General features: G+C 39.5%; 2 protein-coding genes across 5 annotated transcripts; one reads left to right on the forward strand and one right to left on the reverse strand.

Moving 5' to 3' along the window:
- Window positions 1–1665: 1665 nt before the first annotated feature.
- On the reverse strand, window positions 1666–6652 carry cks1b (CDC28 protein kinase regulatory subunit 1B). The gene is made up of 4 exons (XM_056398477.1): window positions 6536–6652; window positions 6227–6294; window positions 5915–6042; window positions 1666–4686 (listed from the first exon to the last, which is right to left on the reverse strand). Exons 2-4 carry the CDS (start codon window positions 6283–6285, stop codon window positions 4637–4639), a joined length of 237 nt encoding a protein of 78 aa, XP_056254452.1. The 5' UTR covers window positions 6286–6294; window positions 6536–6652; the 3' UTR covers window positions 1666–4636.
- Window positions 6653–8488: 1836 nt separating this feature from the next.
- Window positions 8489–18965, forward strand: pbxip1a (pre-B-cell leukemia homeobox interacting protein 1a). Of its 4 annotated transcripts, none has more exons than XM_056398634.1 (11): window positions 8489–8642; window positions 9436–9563; window positions 10642–10726; window positions 10873–10940; window positions 11710–12331; window positions 13794–14027; window positions 14465–14488; window positions 14932–14975; window positions 15167–15262; window positions 15399–15579; window positions 15729–18965. In XM_056398634.1, the coding sequence occupies exons 2-11, from the start codon at window positions 9492–9494 to the stop codon at window positions 16775–16777; spliced, it is 2475 nt and encodes an 824-aa protein (XP_056254609.1). In that variant the 5' UTR covers window positions 8489–8642; window positions 9436–9491; the 3' UTR covers window positions 16778–18965. The 4 variants fall into 4 exon arrangements, with proteins under 4 accessions (XP_056254609.1, XP_056254613.1, XP_056254612.1 ...); XM_056398637.1 differs by having other exon boundaries at window positions 8531–8629; XM_056398635.1 differs by lacking the exon at window positions 8489–8642 and adding an exon at window positions 8730–8883.
- The last annotated feature ends 126 nt before the right edge of the window (window positions 18966–19091 follow it).

Raw genomic sequence — 19091 nt, forward strand, 5'->3', positions numbered from 1 at the left:
GGTCCAGCTTCTCTAATTCAATTATATGCTGCTTTTACTTGTCCGATTTGATTAGGCAAAACAAGCAATTCAAATACATCACCTTGGATTCAGGAAATGGCAACTGGTATTTTCACTATTTTGTGACATTTTATTGACCAAACAATTAATCAGTTATTTTGGACGACGATCTGAACCTAAATTGATAATGGAAATAATTGTTAGTTGCAGCCCTATATTCAACCACTCAGTGCTAGCCGCCTAGATATTCTGTCAGGGTGAAACATCCTCTGAACACCATGAAAGATCACCTTTAAAAATGAACACAGTAAGATTATTAATAACATTATAAGTGAAGAATGCTGACTGGTAAATTTACAAAAAAAGGTCACTGGCCTGATAAACTGGTTCACCATCTTGCTGCACCCAGCTATTCTGTAAATACGGCTCCAGATTTAGGTTATCATTTACCTTTAAGCTTCCAATGGGAACCAATTTTCAGCATGATTCATAGATACCTCTGGCAGGCGCTCAAGCTTTTTTTCCACCTTAAGGCGTCAAACATCTTATTCTGCCCTCCACACATCTCTGGATCTCAGTAGGAGGCTCAGATTGCTGACCATCACAGCCTAGTGATTACCTCGGCAACATTTTCAGCAAATTGTCAGAAATTCACAAAACATTTTCTTTCCTCCATTACCCGTGACTTCCAAAGTTCTATAGTTATAGCCCACAGTGTCTGACTGTCGCCACGAGCTCTGTTTGCTCCGCGTCTTAGTCTGTATGCATCTGGGACACACAGACCAACAGATTTCTTTTTTTAGATCAGAGCGGCACCGCATTACAGAAAGGGTTTTTACAAATGTGATGTAGACAAATAGAAGGTGCAGATTCAGTCTAAATATATCCCTGAGTCAGAGGCACTTTTGTTTACATTTTGTGTTCAATGCCACATATATGCAAAAAGCCAGTTGAATTAATGTAGTCGCTCCCTTTTTTGGTCGTTGTGTTGTACTGCCCTCCACAGTCCAACATGTGAAACTTAGAGAACAGCTGTGTGTCACAGCAGAGACATTGTCATGGACTCTAGATTTTTCATATCTCACTGTATACCTTAATGGGGAATTTCGTATCTGCATTGAACTGAACTTGTGAATGTTTTATATTTGGTCGTAATTTGATTATCATATACTGTCTAGAAGAATTCAGTCTAAGGCAACTGGACAGGCTGGCAAACATTTTTCTTTGATTGAAATAGTCTTATGAAAACAAAAAGAAAAGGAAAAATATGGCAAAATTACTAAGTATGTTTCCCTTTATCTCTTTAGCAAACAATCGCATTTTGGGACTGGACTGGAATGAATTGATTACTTTTGGTTGCTATGCCCTCGTCTAACAAAGTCTTCAAGGATTTATTGCATTGTTCAACTGCCAGACTGTTTTGAAGATGAGGAGACATCATAATTTTGAGGTTTTAGTTGTGTATTGCTGATATTCACATAAATTTTCAAAGGTCCACTTATTGCTAACACACCGCAGGCAGAAGGATGCGGAGAGAAAGGTTAATAGGGAGGGATCTGTCTTTATAAAATGGTCCAAAGGCAGCTGAGTATTACATATATCGCATAACAAAAAGGACACCAGTTTATTCCAGCAGGTAAAATGAGACATTTGAAGAACTTCAGCTAAAGAAATTGGACATTTTTAATTATTTTCTGTGATCTTATAGACCAAACGATTCAGAAAGTAAACAGCAGATTCATCGATGATGAAAAGAAAATGGTTGTTGAAGCCCTGACAGCGATTTCCAACCTAAATTCTTAGTCACGTGTATTATTATATATCAGTGGTGTCATGTAATTTAAAGCTCCTTTAAAGAGGGTCTTTAAAGAACAAAACTTAATTCATGAAGAGCTGAATCCTGTTTAAAACGGACACCCAAACCAACAAAACATATCCTCTGAATGATCCAGCCTTTTAAGTTTTGTCACTGCCTTTTCATGCAGCAATAATCCACTAGTTGTTTACACCACGTATCACTGCTAAATGTGTAGCAGATGCTGTGTCTGCCTCTCCCTTTATGCACGTACACCGTTGTAACGACTTGCCCATTCAGTAAAACATTTTGTCCATTACACTCACAGAGACATTTACCAGTAGATGAGACCCATATTACACATGAGAAGGGAGAAATTGGAATTGGATTACAGGCCACAAATAAGTAAAACAAGAGTCTGGTCACAGTGCCAGACAACAGATGCAGTATCACTGTGCCACTGGATGAACACCAACTGTGCACCATAATATCACACGTTCACAAAGTGAGCTGTCTGGCATACACACCTTCATCACATTGTACTACAACAGGTAAAGTGATGTGGCTCAACACCTGATTATCATACATATGGCAAGTTCACAGCACAGTTGTGGCTCACACATATTCCATTAACACACAGGTTTAGTAGAAAAAGCTGCTAGTCGTTCCCAGGGTCATACAGGAAAGCAGTTAATGTCAGAATAATTTCTTAAAAAGCTGTATGAACATAAAATATTCAGCATTGTGAAACAATAGTTTTATTTTCCGAACGGCAGCATTAGTGATTGGTAATAAAAGAAACGGCGCATACAGAAACATCACAGGCGTTGAAAGGGAAAGTTCCCTACAGCAGGAATAAAGCAGTGCTAATGTTAAATGTGAAACAGTTTAAAGCATTGTTGCAACAGGCCTGATGTGAGTGAGCCTCTTTCACTGTGCTTCAATTCAATCTGTTATATTGTAAGTACATTTGCAGTGAAAATGACACTTCACATTACATTTGCATGAAATGTCACGTCATATAATTATGTGATGTGTTTCAACTTGTACAGCAGGTGCACGTCAATTTCTTTACCATTATCAAATGGTTATTTTGTCTGGTGTGGGTGCATCAGTACGTGCAGTTCATGAGTTAACAGAATTTTGTTTTGTTCTGAGATCTGGTTGCCTTTGAAAACAGGCTGTTGGGAAGGACATGGGAATCATCCCATACTGCCCTCATTTTACAGTTGACAGAGGAAACAGCGAGAGGTGAGGGTGTATTCAGAAGAATTTCATGCTGCTGTCTGGTGGATTTTCTTCTGTACCAAGCACTAAATGATGGGATATAAACTAAAGATTTTAAAGTGAAGTTTTTGTTGATTTTTCCAGCACTTAGTGTTCAAAAAGATGATAAAATTGGCAAACAGATGAGTACAGTTTTTCCACTTTGATGCAGCTGCAACACATTGTTCCAAACTTCATCTGTAATAATCCATTATTTTAGTATTATTGTCAGGATTACTAAACAAGGTCGATCCCCCACCGCACACTTATTCCAAAGAGTAAATGCATTGTGACTCTCCTCATACTGATTTAATTCTGAAATGGAGAACATCTCGACACCAACACGTGTAATTATACAAACTAATTCCGTCAGAAAAAAGTGAAAAGCAAACTTTACAAAAAGGCACAAGTTCACAGAACAACTTTAACGTGAAATCTTAACCTCAAATGACAGCAGAGAAGCTAGAACATGGTAGTAAAGCGGGACAGGCCGCAAACTGGCACATGACAGAGTGGGTGGGTGCAAGTATTCAGAATTTAAAAAAAAAAAAAAAAAAAAAAAAAATCCACACACACAAGTGCCTCAAAGCAATATCATATAATACCAAACCAAAATGAATGCAATTGCCTTTTCAATATCTGATTCAATGATTTGGGTTAATTCTATAAGAGCATCTTAGGGTATTGTCTGCCATTAAAGCCATCAACCACTTTTTTTTTTTTTTTTATTCTTTTTAACACGCCTTTCATGTGTAAAGTGGCTCTGTGTGATCGTACAGTAGTTGTATACACCAAATACTGTCAAAACACAAGTCCACACTAATAAGATTTTAAAAAGTTTACATTTATTTCAGAAAGGGCAACACATTCATAAATACTGAGCAGCTAACTGGTACAATCAGACCCATCAACAAGATTTCTTTTAAAGTAGGCCCCAGAGTAATATATGCTCTTATTGAAAAAAGTGATCAAGACTAGTTAGGAGACTATTATAGATGCGGCTTTTCATGCACATGACAGATTGTTAAATGCCAATTTACAGTGTCATTTAAACTGAGCAGCAACATGTAACTTAAAACCGCAGTTTGTTTCAGAGTTGAACTTAATTTAGGATCCAACTATTCTATCTGGCTTGTGTTGTGACCTGAGCTCGACCCAGAGCGCACTCTGTTAGAATAACTCAAATGTTTGAACAAGTTTCACTCCCCACATCTTATTACAATTGTTCTAAAAAGCTGGAATATCCAAGCAGGTTCAGCAAGTTGGACAGAAAGATTAAGTCAAAAAGACGGTGTTAGCTGATCTGAATGTTTCTGGCAGACGGTGTGTTGCTTTTAACACGTGCACAAGTCTTTTCCTCGAGAGAAGGGTGATGATTTTGTTCCTTCAACACATAATCCATCCACAACCACTGTTCATAAGTGTGATAGTCCTTCTCCAGGTCCGACACGATCAGCCCAAATTACAAGTCATCGACCACACATTGGGAATCTGACAGCATGATCTCTATTTTGATGCGTCGATCTGTGGCACATAAGTGGGACTGATCTTCCAAGGACCCAGAGCATCTGTCACTTAGGATTTTGGGTTGGGCAGAGGACGCCGGAACAGCAAGATGTGTGGCTCTACAAGAAAAGAAAGACACACAATATGTAAGCAGAGTGATCAAACTTAACAGTTGTGATGCTTTGATTCTTTGAGGGGAAACTTGACTCTTGTTACTCCTATTACACACATTTTGAATGGAAGGTGTGACTAGGATGGCACCTGTTGTCCATATGCTTGTGGCCACCAAATCTATTGAAATGTTGACCACTAACCTGGACCAACTCTTTGAAAAGATGTAACTGTACCTGTTTTAAAGTAATTAAGGGACTTGTTGTCTTTCATCTTCATAAAACAAAAGGGGACAGAAGGGCTCAAACTTTCAATCAGCTAAACAACAAACATGCAAGGAGCAACATATCTGTGCTCTAAAGAGCTGACACAATTAGTCAATTAATCATTTAGTGGATTATAAGAAAATTAATCTGCAACCAATTTAACAATATAAAGTGGCCACCCTGGGCTCATGTAAATTTTTACAATTTTCTGACTTTATCACTTAATGATCAGTAGATTAAAAGAAAAAAAAAAATGAAATAACCCTAGTCCTGTTGTGTTCTGTGCCTTGTTTCAGTTTATGATTGCATTAGTGTGCGCTGCAGTCAAAAAAATGGCTGAGATAAAAGATAAACCATAGATATTAAGCTGTAACATATGCATAATATAAACATATTAACTTTAGTATTAACTAGTAATCTAGTATTAACTTTCAGCACCGTCATCCTGATTAGACTCCTAGTTTTACCCTTAACCCAAAAAATACCTAGTGAGTTCTCATTTATTATTATTATTATTATTATTATTATCATCATCATCATCATCTCAAGCACTTTTTTGCAAATTATTAAATAAAGACTTGAAAATCTATTGCTACAGATTCCAAGGAAAACTCATTAGGCCTTAGTTGTAAGTTACACCTTGTTATTTGTACAAAAAATCTCAAGATCAATCCATCTATGGATGATATTTATTTGCAGAAACACCACACATACACTCTTGTCCTGACATGTATGATTTAACATGTGTGCTAAAGTTAATCTATCAAGAGTTGCCTTGTCACTCAATCAGCCAAAACTGCTTTTTGTTACATTTTTCACAATGGCCTGCTACTAGCCCCAGCATCAGAATGGGGCCAAATAAACATCAGAAATATATCAAGATGGGATCATTTCAGCTCAGTTACATTAGAATCAGAATACATTCTACATACATACATACATACATGGTTTAACATTAAGATTAAGATACCTGGCTGGTGGATCATGTAATGCACCCATCCTTGGCTCTGTTGGACACCCAGGTTCCTCCACTCGGTCTCCGACATCAGATGGGTCTTAGGTACACGCTTTGCAATGTCTTTGGGTAACATTACATGCCTGTAGAAAATATTTATAGAAAATGGGTGCACCAGTTAAATAATAGTATGGCGTATAGTGTTACATAACGGACGACGGTTTCAGTCGAATGTTACCATGGTGAGATTATTAAATATGTTATATAATAACGTTGACACACTGACAAAGTTAAAGTGCATGTTGTACAAACAGAAACCATACCCACCTGTACTCGTATTTGTCATCGTCATATTTGTCAGAGTAGTAGATCTGTTTGTGAGACATGACGGAAATCTGGTGGAGAGGTTTTTAACATTAGTCAACATTCAGAATCACAAATAAAGCATATTAGCTCGATAGTTTAGTGGCTACAGTGGCAGCAACTTTTAGTTCGTATAGCTAAGCGAGTGTAGCTATGCTAACGTCGCTCAAGTTAGCTGAGAACAAGACTTATCTCCTTCAACTTAGGTCGATGTAAACGTCCAACCAGACGTTTATGTCGCTTTGCGAACAATCAATGAGATCTCAAAGTTACCTTATTAATTTCGGGGGTATTCCGGGGTTTAAAAAAGAGTAAATTATTCCAGTTTTTGCGTCCAACAGCAGCGAGATGTTTTCTCCTTCTTTGTTTCCCTCTCGAATGTTTGCAAGCCCGCTTTTCACTGTTCAAATAGACCTCGACTCATCCCATTGGCCAATCGATCCCAAGAGCTCTCTTGCCATTGGTCCGTTCTGTCCGTCGCAGAAAATTGACGCAAACGCTATATCGCCTCCCAATTGGTCAGCACGGTGGCGAAAACATCCAGATCCATTCCTTTGCATTGTGGAGGCTACAACAAGTCTGCCGCAATTCAAACATGACACACTTTAACGTTATTGCATAACCAGTGACCCAGATTAGTTTTCACGGTACTATCCTGTGTAAATTTCAAGTCTCGAAAACTGTAACAGATGTAATAAAGAGAGAGAGAAGTGACGTGATGCTCTAAGAGCAGTTGCATTGAGACCACAAGGGTACTGACCTTCAATCCAAACTGACAACAACTTTAGATAATTATGATTTTTATGCCCATTACCATGTTCCATTAAAATGCCACATTTCTGAATAAATTTCCATGATACTCTATATGTCTGTACACATGTTAAAAAAGTGTTCCTCAAGTTGAGAGGCTGGGTATCTGAGCTGAGTTGGCATGAGTAAATTTTACCACCCAAGAATAACTAGAAAGTACCTTACAAATGGTCAGTGACAAAATAAAATAATAGCAGTCTCTACATATTTATTGGAACCAAATAAACATAGATGTGGCCATACAGGTCACTTAAGTGGCGCTGTTTTGTGGGTTCATATTTCATATATGCAGAGGCATGGCTGGATTAACATCCTAGGGGACCCTGAGGCAAAAATTTGCTGTTAGGCCCCATTAATGCCCACTATATATAAAAGTTACAGTACTCTCTCAGGTGCCCAGAAACCAACTAACAGTTTAAAGCTGAAATGATTAAGATGAGTAATCAATTGGTCGATTGACAGAAAATAATTGTTAATAATTAATTTTTAGGCAAAAATCCCAAATCTTCACTACCAGCATCTCAAATGTGAATATTTGCTAGTTTCCCTACTTCTATATGATAGTGAACTTAACATTTGGGGGATTTAAACTGTTGGTCAGACAGTAGAGGCAATTTAAACGTGAAGTTGAGCCTCAGAGAACAAGGGTGGGAATTTTCACTGTTTTCTGATATTTTATAGACTAAACAATCAATCAGTTATTAATGACAATAATTCTAAAGGCGTACTTACAATGAAAATAATTGTTGGTTGCAGCTTTACAGATTCATACAATGGAATAATGGCCTACTATCTTAGCCAAAGAAAAAATCAAAGCTGATTGATAAAATACAGCTTTACAACAAATGAGCTCAATATATGCAAATTAAAAAAAAAAAAAAAAAAAAGACAAAAAAACAAAACAACAAAACCAGAAATTGTGATTACATATAAAGCTGGGGCTTTTGGGGCACCTGAGCAGTTGCCCACTTTGCCTGATTGATAGGCTAATCCAACCTTTTGCTGAGGTGTAAAAGTAAATGTGCCTTTCACAGACAAAACAGTTGGCAGACTAATAATAGAGGAGAAGAAGTCAGATGATGAAATGGATGGCCACACTGGAGCAATAGGAGTGGAGGGGTTGTCCACTGTGGTAAGTCCCGTAGTTCAAATATAACTCTGCAGACGTGTCAGTGTGCGGCTGGTCCTGGCAGCTGTGCCTTCTGTATATATAGGTGCACGCATGGATCTTGAGGGTTAGGTTCACACGTGAAGTTGTATTATTAAAGGACTGGGGCGGGATCTGTGTCCATCACCTGCCACTTTCACCTGCGAGCGTCAATCATGCTGGGCTGTGCGTCGCTTTCCTGACACGACACTTCTAACTGATTGGTCAGATCTTGCTTCAGGGGCGGGCGCTCCGGAGGCTTTGCTGAAATCCCATTGGACGAGAAGCGCCTTGGTCGACGTGACGCAGCTTGGAATTCCCAAAGTTCCCAAGTTCAGGGGAAGAGAGGAGCGTTGTTCTTACTAAAAAACAAAACGTTTTGAAGGGAAAAAACAGCCGACGACTGAGCTGTAAGCAAGTGGGGTAAATAAAACGTCTTATTTGTGTTTAACTTGATAAGAGTCGAACAGGTGGGTGAAGCGCTCGCCAACAGCAGGGCCTGGGTGAGAACGCGGAAGAGTGGGAGTGGGAATATTCAGCCTACCATCCTTTGTTTACCATCATGAGTGAACCTTGATTTTGGTTGCTACAACAACCACGGCCCCTAAATTTTGTCTATCATATGTGCAAAACAGAACCGTAGCGCAGGTAGTGTTGTCGACAAGTGAGTATTATCCTTTGTTTGCTCGTTTCTGCATCAATGAGCTACTCGTGCCTGTGGTTTGACCATTTTTGGTAATTTAACTGCCACACAGATTGAGAGGATGGATGGGTCTGAATGAATGGTTGGCTGGAAATAGCAGCGGCGATTAATGTAATCATGAGATTCCTGTTTCTTCTGACTGAACCTTTTGTTTAACTGCGCAGCAGTATATTATGGATGCCACCATACCGTTACATAACTTGTATCAACGACAATCTGTGCTTTATCCCGTATGGTCGGTGAATTAGGTCCCACACTGTGACGTTATTGTGTCCTCTTAGGCTGGCATTTACATAATAACCATCTAGTTACTGCAGGAAATTAGACATAGTTTATAATTCGTGTGTACTTTCATGTTTAAGAGTATGCATACTTATAATTTGAATGCAATACTAGTAATTAAGTTACAGTCGGATTATTATGTCAAGATAATGCTTCTAAATCCCACAAGGCATATGGTGTATGCACCAGGCATGTTCAATGAAGGCATGTTATTTCTGTTTTCGTCTGCAGAATACAATTCAGCTGAATCTGCACCGTGCTGTGCCAAGTTGAGCCTGAAGAGGGCGATGTCTGACAACAGCAATAGCACAGGCAGTAGTGCGTCCTCAACCAACAGCTGGACCCTCCTCTCCCCCGAGGTAAGACTTTAAAACCAGCTCAGGAAACTTTCCTTGGAGACTTGTATGCCTGGATACAATTTGGAGCATGGTTATTATCCTGTCTCATCCTGTCTCATGAATACAGGCCCATGTAAAATATGAAATGTCTGAACTTGCAACCCTAAGCCGCCCATAATGATAAAGTCATGGTGAATGTTACCAAATTATGACCCATTAGTCAGATACTGTCCAGTTTGAAAGTGTAAGGCTTTTATTTTTTTGTTCCATAGCTGTTGTGTGTTATTTTGTTTGTTTTATATGTCAACTCTATGTGCTAGCAGTTGTGTATGATTTTGTGACTGTGTTAAGGGAGAGCATTGAGGACAAAAATATTTCTGTTGTCATAATCAAAAGATCTATATAGATATATATTCAATTGCCAGTTTATTAAGTACACCTAACTAAAACTAATGCAATCGAATACAACATCCCTGCATTAAATCCTCTTTCATGATGGTTATAGTGTTTAGATTTTGTCAAAACTGTTTTAGAGCAGTGTTGATTGGAGGCCATAGAATGCGGTGCTGTTGAATTTTATACTGAGAGGTAATATTTTGTTTACCTCTATCTATCTATCAATATCAATGATGGTAGAAGACTAATTATGGCAGCTGAGTATATACAGAGATGCTATAAGGACTTTGGTATATGTCACAATATCAGTTTAAAAATTGACAATTATATATCAACATGGATAACAATTACATTTGAAAATAATGGGTGTTCAGTCAAACTCTAACTGTAATATGTAGCAGATGTTAAGTATTTCAGAAATATTTTATTTCATTATAGAAAAAGAATTATGGAAATCAGATTCTACTCTATTAACAAAACGGTACAACACAAATTAAAATAAAACCCTGTGATTTCATTACGATGACTGACAAGGAAAATCAACATATCCCTCGGCCCAGGGATTTGCGTCTAGGGGCGAGCATGTAAGCCTGTATTGGGTGTGCTGTGAATGTCAAGGTCAGCATTACCAATAAGCATACTTTAGGTGTTAATGTGAATGCTTGTAGGAAGCCTGATCTTATTGTATCTTCTTACTCCACAGGAAGCTGCTGTTGAGAATGTGGGACCTGTGGACGACGGCACTGAGAGCCTGGGCGACGTCCCTAGTCTCTCAGAGGAGGTGGCAGGTACTGAAATTCAAGAGGGGTGGAGCATTTACAGGATCAGTGGTCATGGGTTGTGGCATGGCTCATTTTAGACATTGAAGACATTGCTTTTAAAAACCTCTGCAGTTTCAAATTGTAGTGTTGACCCTGTGTTGATGTTATTTCAGGAGCTGCTGTGGAGTTCAAAGCAAGTGACATTCCAATAGAAACTGTCCTGTCTGAGGAAGGCCATCAGGTTAGTACACAATAAACAATGTAATAATCCTATCAAGGTTTAAGCACAGATACTAATGTCTGTCCTTGTTGTTGAATATCGTGCCACTAGAAAACCCGGAATCAAGTCATTATTAAGAGGACAAATCCTTACCTTACACAGTTATAACCAAATGCTGGTGATGTATTCTTCGGTCTAATGTCTTGTTTGATGGTGTATATTTATCTTGATCACATGTACATACTTACTGTCCAGCACACTATGGCTGCAATCAGATTTATAACATAAAAAAAGTATACATAATATGTTCTTTACTTTGTTGCTTGACCCCCCCCCTCCAAATCAATAAGCAGCACTAATTTCTATTTAACTAATTTTCAGTCATGTTGAAGAATTTTACAGATTGAAATATTTCGCAGATGGAGTAAGGAATACCAGTTTTTACACTGAAATGAGCCTCAATAGAATGGAATCCCTTTTGCAATAGATTACAGATTACAGATTACAGATTACAACTGCTTCTATCTGCCCATGCTAAATATAAATTAGACAGTTGAGACCTGTTCTCCTGAGATTATTAAAAAGTCACTCAGGGCAGTATAGGAAGTCATTAAATGGAAGAGACACATTGTAGGCAATATAGTGTGAGGGAAATGGATGCACTGAAAAACAAAATCATAGAAATGTATTACTAAATAACACCTTAATTGCAATGAAGATCACAAGAAGTGATATCAAAGTATAAAAGTATTCACAGATATCATTTTTTCTTTCTGGCCCTTATTTCTAGGTGTGTCAGGAGACCTCTCCAGAGTCCAGTGAGGGTCCCATACCTTCTAGTCCAACCCGGATGAGTCCTCTTCCACAAAACCCCCTTGACCCTGCAGATCTCGACCTGGAGAGTCAGCCTCCAGTTATACATGAAATTGATACCAGCTCCCCCAGTGACAATGAGCACCTAGGAGCCATACCCTTTGTCACCAACATTGATTTGGGGGCTCCACTCGATATTCCTGCTGCTGAACTCCCCCCATCTGAGCTTGAGGAGTCCTGCTCTGCTCCTCCCATGACTGAGATCCCTGTCTCTACAGAACCAGTACTTGACACGCCTGCTGATATGGGGCCAATTCCTGCGAGTCCTGCTGGGGAGAGTCTTGTCTTCACTGCTGAACTTGAGGTTAACATCCCCACAGAGACCATCACAGCCACTGATCCTCCCTCTCATGTTGACGCCGATATCAGCTTTGTTCCAGAAAGTACAGAGCAGCCAAGTCCAGTCACAGAGAGGCTGGTGACAGAAGACCCCATTGATGAAAGCCCTGTGCCAGAGACTGTTGGTTCAGTAGAAGCAGAAGAGGAGGCAGCAGAGCCATCTGAGACAGTGACCCCCGATGAGAGAGAAGAAGAACAAGGTATGGGACAGATAATGCATGCAAGCTATGTCAGCACATGGCACTAGAGTGATCTTTATTTAATTCAGAGAGATAGTCAGTCTGTTTTTCTAAAACACTGGTTCCTAAATTAGGGATTCTTCATTTTTTATCTTTTTTCTTGTGAAATATTAGATGCTTCCAACTCTCCAGACCTTCAATAACCCTTCAAATACAACAAGAGATAGAAAAACCACTGTTCATAACTCCTGTCAACCCTAAGGCTATAACCTATGACAATAATTGCAAGAAGGCATTGCTTCCTTTCGTGGGTTCACAAGCCAGAAGCACTGGGAACCGCTAGTGAAATAGATGACACTATACAATCACACTGGTCATACACAGTGTATAGGTGCAGCAAGGTAATATAGCATATCCACATACTAACATATATATTGTTTGTCTTCGCATCAGGGTGTGTATTCACTATTTTCCAACCCTTTCTAGTCTTGGTGACATTCACCAGCCAATTTACACCCCCAAAAAATATATACTTATATAAAAGACTCGAGCACTGAAATTGTTCTGCAGAAGAGCAGAGTCCTTTCTGAAGTGAAGTCATGACAAGAATAACCTGCTATGGGGCCTCAGGGCTCCTACTGACCCCCCTTTCCCCTCTCTCTCTCTCTCTCTCTCTCTCTCTCTCTCTCTCTCTCTCGCTCTGTCTCTCTCTCTCGCTCTGTCTCTCTCTCTCTCTACACTTTGACACATTTGACATACTTTGGCATTATACCAAGTAAAGTTATAATTGATCATATTACCATAAACCAACTGCCACACAGTGAACATTGGGCAACATTTTGAGTGCTCCTGGGGGGGTCTGCGGCCCCACAGCAGTTAACAGCTTTGCCAATTTGGTAGCACAGTCTTGCGGGAAGTAAGTGGTTTATGGCTCTTTGTAATTAGCACTAGTCAATAGAAGCAGAAAATGAGAGTCCTCTTGCAGAAGAATTGGTTAACATGTTTCTTATCTGTGTCACGCTAGCAGCTGGAAAGAGATTTATCAGCATGACAGGGAAGCGTACACCCTGCTGAGAAAATGAGAAACCCCCATGCATGAAATTACTGTTGTTGTAATTTAGTGAGAAAATGTCATCCATTTCCACAAGCATCACTGACTTTTTGTCAGCCTTTTTTTTTTCCTTTTTTTTTGCACACTGTTTACACACTGTTGAGTTTTGCAGTTCATGTATTCACTTAGATTCGAGTATTTTCTGTGAGGCATTCTGCCAGTAGATAATTCTGATTTTGGAAAGTTCTGATCCTTCTGTAGCTAAAGATGTCGAGATGATTTGTTGAAGTGACTCCGGGCCACATGTGGTTTAGGTTTGGGGGCAATATCTTCTCTCACAAAAATACGTTATAAAATGTGATAACTCTGCTGTCTTGCCAGTTCTTTTTTCATTTTGAAAATCTGTTTCCTCTTGCTGCCTTTCTACCACAGAGCCATCAACTAGTTTTGATTTGGGCGACACAAGCAGCTTTGATGATGGACTGAGGAGGAGGAATGTGCCCTCTTTCGATGCACCGAGACTAAGAACATCAGATGAGGAAGATGAGGATGAGGAAGTGGAGTTCAAGCTGGCTGAGAAAAAGGAGGAAAAGCCATGGTTCTCCTTGAACAAATGCATTGTGGGTGCTCTGATCCTCCTCTTTTTAGGTTCCCTCTTCCTCTCAGGTGAGTTCCTCTCATGCCTAACTAAGCCTGCCTGCTCGCTTCTGTTTTCTAGTCAGATACAGTAAGAGGGACGACTTTTGCTCATAGTTGCTTTAAGCTATATATTAACAGTGAGATTGAAGCCATGTTTATGATATTTATTACCTAATACTTGAAGATGCTCATGTTAAAAATAACTTAGTATGGATCTTTGTGCTTACTGCACAACATCTTTCCGAAATGATCAGAATAGTTGCACCTGTATACACCTGTTGCATCAGAGATTTGAGAGCTGTAGTGTTTACTGTAAATATTGTCAGAACATTACATCATTACGCAGTTGCTTATTAGACAATGCCAGTATTAACAAATTGAATAAGCACATTTATTTGCAGCTTTCAGCGATAGTTCAGTGTCTGCTTTTAGATCTTGTTGACTAAGCTGAACTGTGTCGACAGGTTTCCTCTCTGACCTGGATTATGGTAGGTCCAGTACTAAAGATAAAACAGCAGTGTAAGCTTCTGCACTAGCTGGCTAACACTCAGAGGCTTTTCCAAACACTTATCTGGCCTGACACTTCATGCACTGGCAGCAGAAAATGGCGAATAACACGCATTTTGAATTGTACAATAACACTCTTTATCACTGTTTGGGAGGACTCACTGGATGATAAAAGGTGCTTAAGTTGAGGCGAAGATGATCTGTTGTAGGCAGTTTGCTTGGCAAGGCAAATATATCATATAATTTTTTACATGTAATTTTAAATAAACAGTTTCTGTGTAGTGCACAAGTAGTGGCCTGGGCTCATAAAATGCACTTCACAACAAAAGCATCTTCTGTTGTTGTAAGACCGCCTGGCAGCTGTGTGTCAATAAGAGTGTCTGCGGTAAGACTTGTGTGAAAGATGTATTTTCTTATCTGACAGGTGATTTTGATGCCTCTGAACTGAGTGATGGAGAACAAAGCCAGGTCTGTTCCTGCCGTCTCTCACTTCACTTACTCAATCTCAGTGTGATATGCTGCCCAGTATGTGTCTATACAGAACTAACTAAAGAAAACTTGAATCTTAAAACTATAGAGACAAAATATGAAAGGATAAAAAAAGACTGGATTATTCAAAAATATTTGTATTATTCATTTGCCAATGATTTTCAATCCAGGACTGGCTTAGCAGTGATCCACAGGATATGAAAGAGTTATTGGATAAACTGACACAGGAAAACCAACAAATCGCTCTGCTAGAGGCTCAACTACAGGTCAGTATACAGTCTTATTAATGCTAATGATGTTGTCTTACACCGTCATGATGTTTCAATAAATATTTCTGAATATCGTCAAAGTTGTCCAGAACCTGGATTTGATTAACCATCTATATCTTTCCTTATCTTTCAGTCTCAGAAAGAAGAACTCGACTCAGCACTGAAGACAGTAGCAGCAAGTGGTGATGAAAAAGGTAAAGCAGATCTGGAAAAAGAAAACACAAAATTGAAGGAGGAGTTGTCAACTCTGCCTGAACTGAAGAAAGAGCTGGAGAGTCTGAGGGCCAGGGTGACTGAACTCAACCAGCTCTCAGGTATGATGTGGCATTTAATAGTCTTTGCCGCTGTATTTTGCACTCATTTAATATTTATTTAAATGATAATGCAAATGGAAGGGTGCTGAGCAATAAAATCTTTTGACCTTTATGATCAATTTAACTTTGATATCTTGCTTCCTTCACAGCTGATCAAAAAATGCCACCGGCTACTCCCAGTTCAGCCCCGCAGCCTGGTGACAAAGCTGGTCAGAGTAACCAAAAAGCAGCTGGACCTGAGAGGACAAAGGACACAAATGAAGGGGGCAGGCTGAAGGAGGAACTCCAGAGACAGAAGGTTCTTTTGGAGGAGAGCCGAAAGAGACTGGAGGGGATGAAAAAAAATGGAGGTGGCAGGAAAAACGTCAGAGATAATTTGGAGGAGATCCAGAAGAAGCTTTCTGAACAAGTTGAGAGGTGGGGGAAGAAGAAGCCACAGGAGTCCAAATGGAAAGGGAACAAAGGCAAAAACACTGAGCGGGACCACAGGAAGAAAGAAGAAAAAAAAGAGTGGAGAGGAGAGAAGGAGTGGAAGCACAGCAAAGAAGGAGGATGGAAGGACAAAGAAGAGAAGAAGGAGAAAGAGTGGAAGTCTCAGAAGCAAAACTCTCACAAAGAGGCATGGAGGAAACACCAGGACGAGTGGGAGAGGAAGAAGGACGAGCGCAGAGTGGACAGAGAGGAGAGGAGGAAGGAGAAACCGTGGCACAGCCGGCCTAGTAAAAACTCTCACCACCACAACCATCATCATCAGGACCAGCAGCGCCATCAGCAGCCCCGCCAGCCGCATCAGTACAACCACAACGATTTCTGGAGAGACCAGGAGCAGAAGCTCCGACGCAACGTCCGCCCCCAGCTGAGCTGCAGCTCTGTGGACGACTGCGCCAGCAAGGAGGGGCTCTACGCAGTGGAGCTGTCCGAATTTGAGGAGCTGCTGGAGGGCTATCTGAGCAAGCTGGAGGGGTCTTCATCCGAGAGCAAGGACAAGATCCGAAAACTGACTGCAGAGTTCTTTGAGGACGGCGTGTTTATCCACGACAGGGTTCTTTTCAGCGACTTTGTTGAGGACATAGCGGACATTCTGGAGGACATGGCGGATGTTTTAGAGGATGACGGGGAGAAGGATGACGACTCCCTGGAGGAGGAGATGGAGGAGTTTGAACGAGAAGCCCTCTGGAAGTTTGCTGCCACAGCTTAAGTAGAGACACTTAGGGGAGAGGAGTAAAATCCAACATTTAGATACAGCAGAAGCGGTGGTTTTATAGGACATTTCTTGCCTACCTTGTCCTCTTCAGAGCTGTAATTGTAGTAGCTTCTGGTACAGAGTGGTTGTGCCTCTCATAAATGTGTCTCTGAGTCTTTAATTATAAGCTAGACTTGTACTTGTCATTTCGGACTTAGTTGTTACCTACCTCTGTCAGGTTATGCCTCCTAATGCAAAGTCCTTCAGTAATGTGTGTGTATTTTCCTCTGCTATATAGTGTTTTTTCAGTACCTAGTGCATGTCGCAGTTCATAATGTAAATTCCAACTGATAATATTCAGATCACACTAAAAACAGGGTTTTAAGGAGATGGTATTTGCGAATAATTCTGTTGAGCACCAGTGCAATTGAGTTAAATCTATTCATACAAATAGTGTCAGATAAGTTGTCAGTTACACGAAGACATGTTAAATTGACTGTTAAATACTTTTCTGTCATTTGACGTTCTCCCTTGTCTGGGAATAAAACCTGTCTCTACTCCGAACAGGTTAAAACAAATGCTAAGAAATCTTTGCAGATACCATTTGCCTCAAGTCAGGTGAAACTGTCTGATCCCAGAGGATGAGCTCCCACTTCTTTCAGTGATAAGAACAAGATCAGGTCAGACCAGTTTTGTGTCAGCAGCTCTTTAGTAGATTTAGGCAAACACACACACACACACACACACACACACACACACAGTGCTGTTTCAGAGCCCTAAAGCGTTTGGTTTCTATATTTGAAGGACTTTTCATTCTCCGACTCCCAACTGTCAGTTGACAGCAGATGTGTGGAACAACCAGGAACCAGTTTATGAAACATTCACGTCAGTGCTGCTAAAAAAAAAAGCAACAGGATAAACTGATATATATATACAGCCATAGTTGGATTGATGACTGCTAAACCACTTTAGCACTTTTCCCAAAACATTCACTTTTACAGCAAAAGGGTTTTTCTTACTATTTACTTCTTTTTTTTTTTTATTTAGACCACCAGTCTGAATCCTACATTCTTTTAGAGGAATGTGGCCACGGGGACCTACAACACATGATCTACATATACTGGGTATCCCAGAGCACGCAGAGTAAAACATATAGAGTTTAGTGATCTTTAGTAATCCCCAGAGTATTTCATTTAATGACTTTGTTCATTTGTCTAAATGAGATTGGCAACTAAACCAGTTAGTTTTTTTTCATATTCCTCATATTTTATTAGCAGGTTGCTGTAAATTGACATGCACAGAAGTAATGTAGTCGTAGCTGTTTGATCATAGAAAAAAAACAAAACTTAGGAAGCTGCTACATTTCATTTTGTTGAATAAGTCAGGCAATGGTAAAACAAGAACGGGACAAAACAGTGTCTATAAAGTATTGCAGCATTACTTTGTAGTTTTTTTCAGTTTTCGATCTTAATCATATTTGATCATGAAGGTTTCCCTCTTTAAGTGGATGCGAAGTTAAAATCGACAGATTGTGATTGTTAGTGCTCATTTTTCAGTGATTGAAAGAAGCTTTGAAGTGTTAAATATTTATTTATTCTGTCACTACACTGCAATTCTTTTCCTTATTTTAAGCTAGAAGAACCACAGACGTTTTAGCATCAAATGTGGAAATGTTTTTTTCAGTTACTTTGGTTTCCAGAAATTTAGTTTGCCAGCTATTGCGTACGTGCCTTTAAATGTTAGATTGGACAAGAGGTCTTTGACTCAATTTGCTTCTGCTAGTTTAAAAAGAAAATAAGTTTACACTGCTTGCAGTTTCACTGTTTATAGGGCAGAGAATGAATGTCAGAGGTTTACTTGTGTTGAACAGATTCTTGTTAAACGTCTTCTCTGTTGTTTCTACAGAGGAATTTTCTTTCAGTTTTTAGACCAAAGGGATCAAAAGAAAGATTAACCAGAACAGATGGATCCTTTAATGAAACGCATTTAAGAAAGTTTAATCAGTATCTGAGACATGTTTTTGTCTTTGTGGGACAACAGTAGGGATCTGTGCTTATTGATAATGTTGCCAAGATGTGCATGTAATTGATCCCTGGACAGATGTACTGATAAAGTTGGATCATTTCTAGTTTTCCCATCATCAGTTATGTCCTCTTTTAGGAAGTCAGTGTTAAGTTGAATAAATTTTTCACCATTAAAAAAATTGTAAATAGTGTCATTATTTAAACATATTCGGAAAGAGATATCACAGAATATATCCCCTGAGTCAGCGTGTTAATGGAACTATTGTCCTACTGAAAAATTTACAATGATACCCAGACTCATGGCA

This window comes from Seriola aureovittata, chromosome 16, assembly GCF_021018895.1.
Source record: "Seriola aureovittata isolate HTS-2021-v1 ecotype China chromosome 16, ASM2101889v1, whole genome shotgun sequence".
Classification (NCBI taxonomy): domain Eukaryota; kingdom Metazoa; phylum Chordata; class Actinopteri; order Carangiformes; family Carangidae; genus Seriola; species Seriola aureovittata.

What these genes read in the sequence shown, in the direction of transcription:
- pbxip1a (XM_056398634.1), top strand. Translation starts at nt 9,492, where the DNA reads ATGTCTGACAACAGCAATAGCACAGGCAGTAGTGCGTCCTCAACCAAC. An exon ending in GGACCCTCCTCTCCCCCGAG is followed by an intron (nt 9,564 to 10,641) that starts GTAAGACTTTAA and finishes CTTACTCCACAG; the next exon opens with GAAGCTGCTGTTGAGAATGT. An exon ending in CCTCTCTGACCTGGATTATG is followed by an intron (nt 14,489 to 14,931) that starts GTAGGTCCAGTA and finishes CTTATCTGACAG; the next exon opens with GTGATTTTGATGCCTCTGAA.
- cks1b (XM_056398477.1), bottom strand. Translation starts at nt 6,285, where the DNA reads ATGTCTCACAAACAGATCTACTACTCTGACAAATATGACGATGACAAA. An exon ending in GATGACAAATACGAGTACAG is followed by an intron (nt 6,043 to 6,226) that starts GTGGGTATGGTT and finishes TATTTTCTACAG; the next exon opens with GCATGTAATGTTACCCAAAG. An exon ending in TTACATGATCCACCAGCCAG is followed by an intron (nt 4,687 to 5,914) that starts GTATCTTAATCT and finishes CTTTTCTTGTAG; the next exon opens with AGCCACACATCTTGCTGTTC.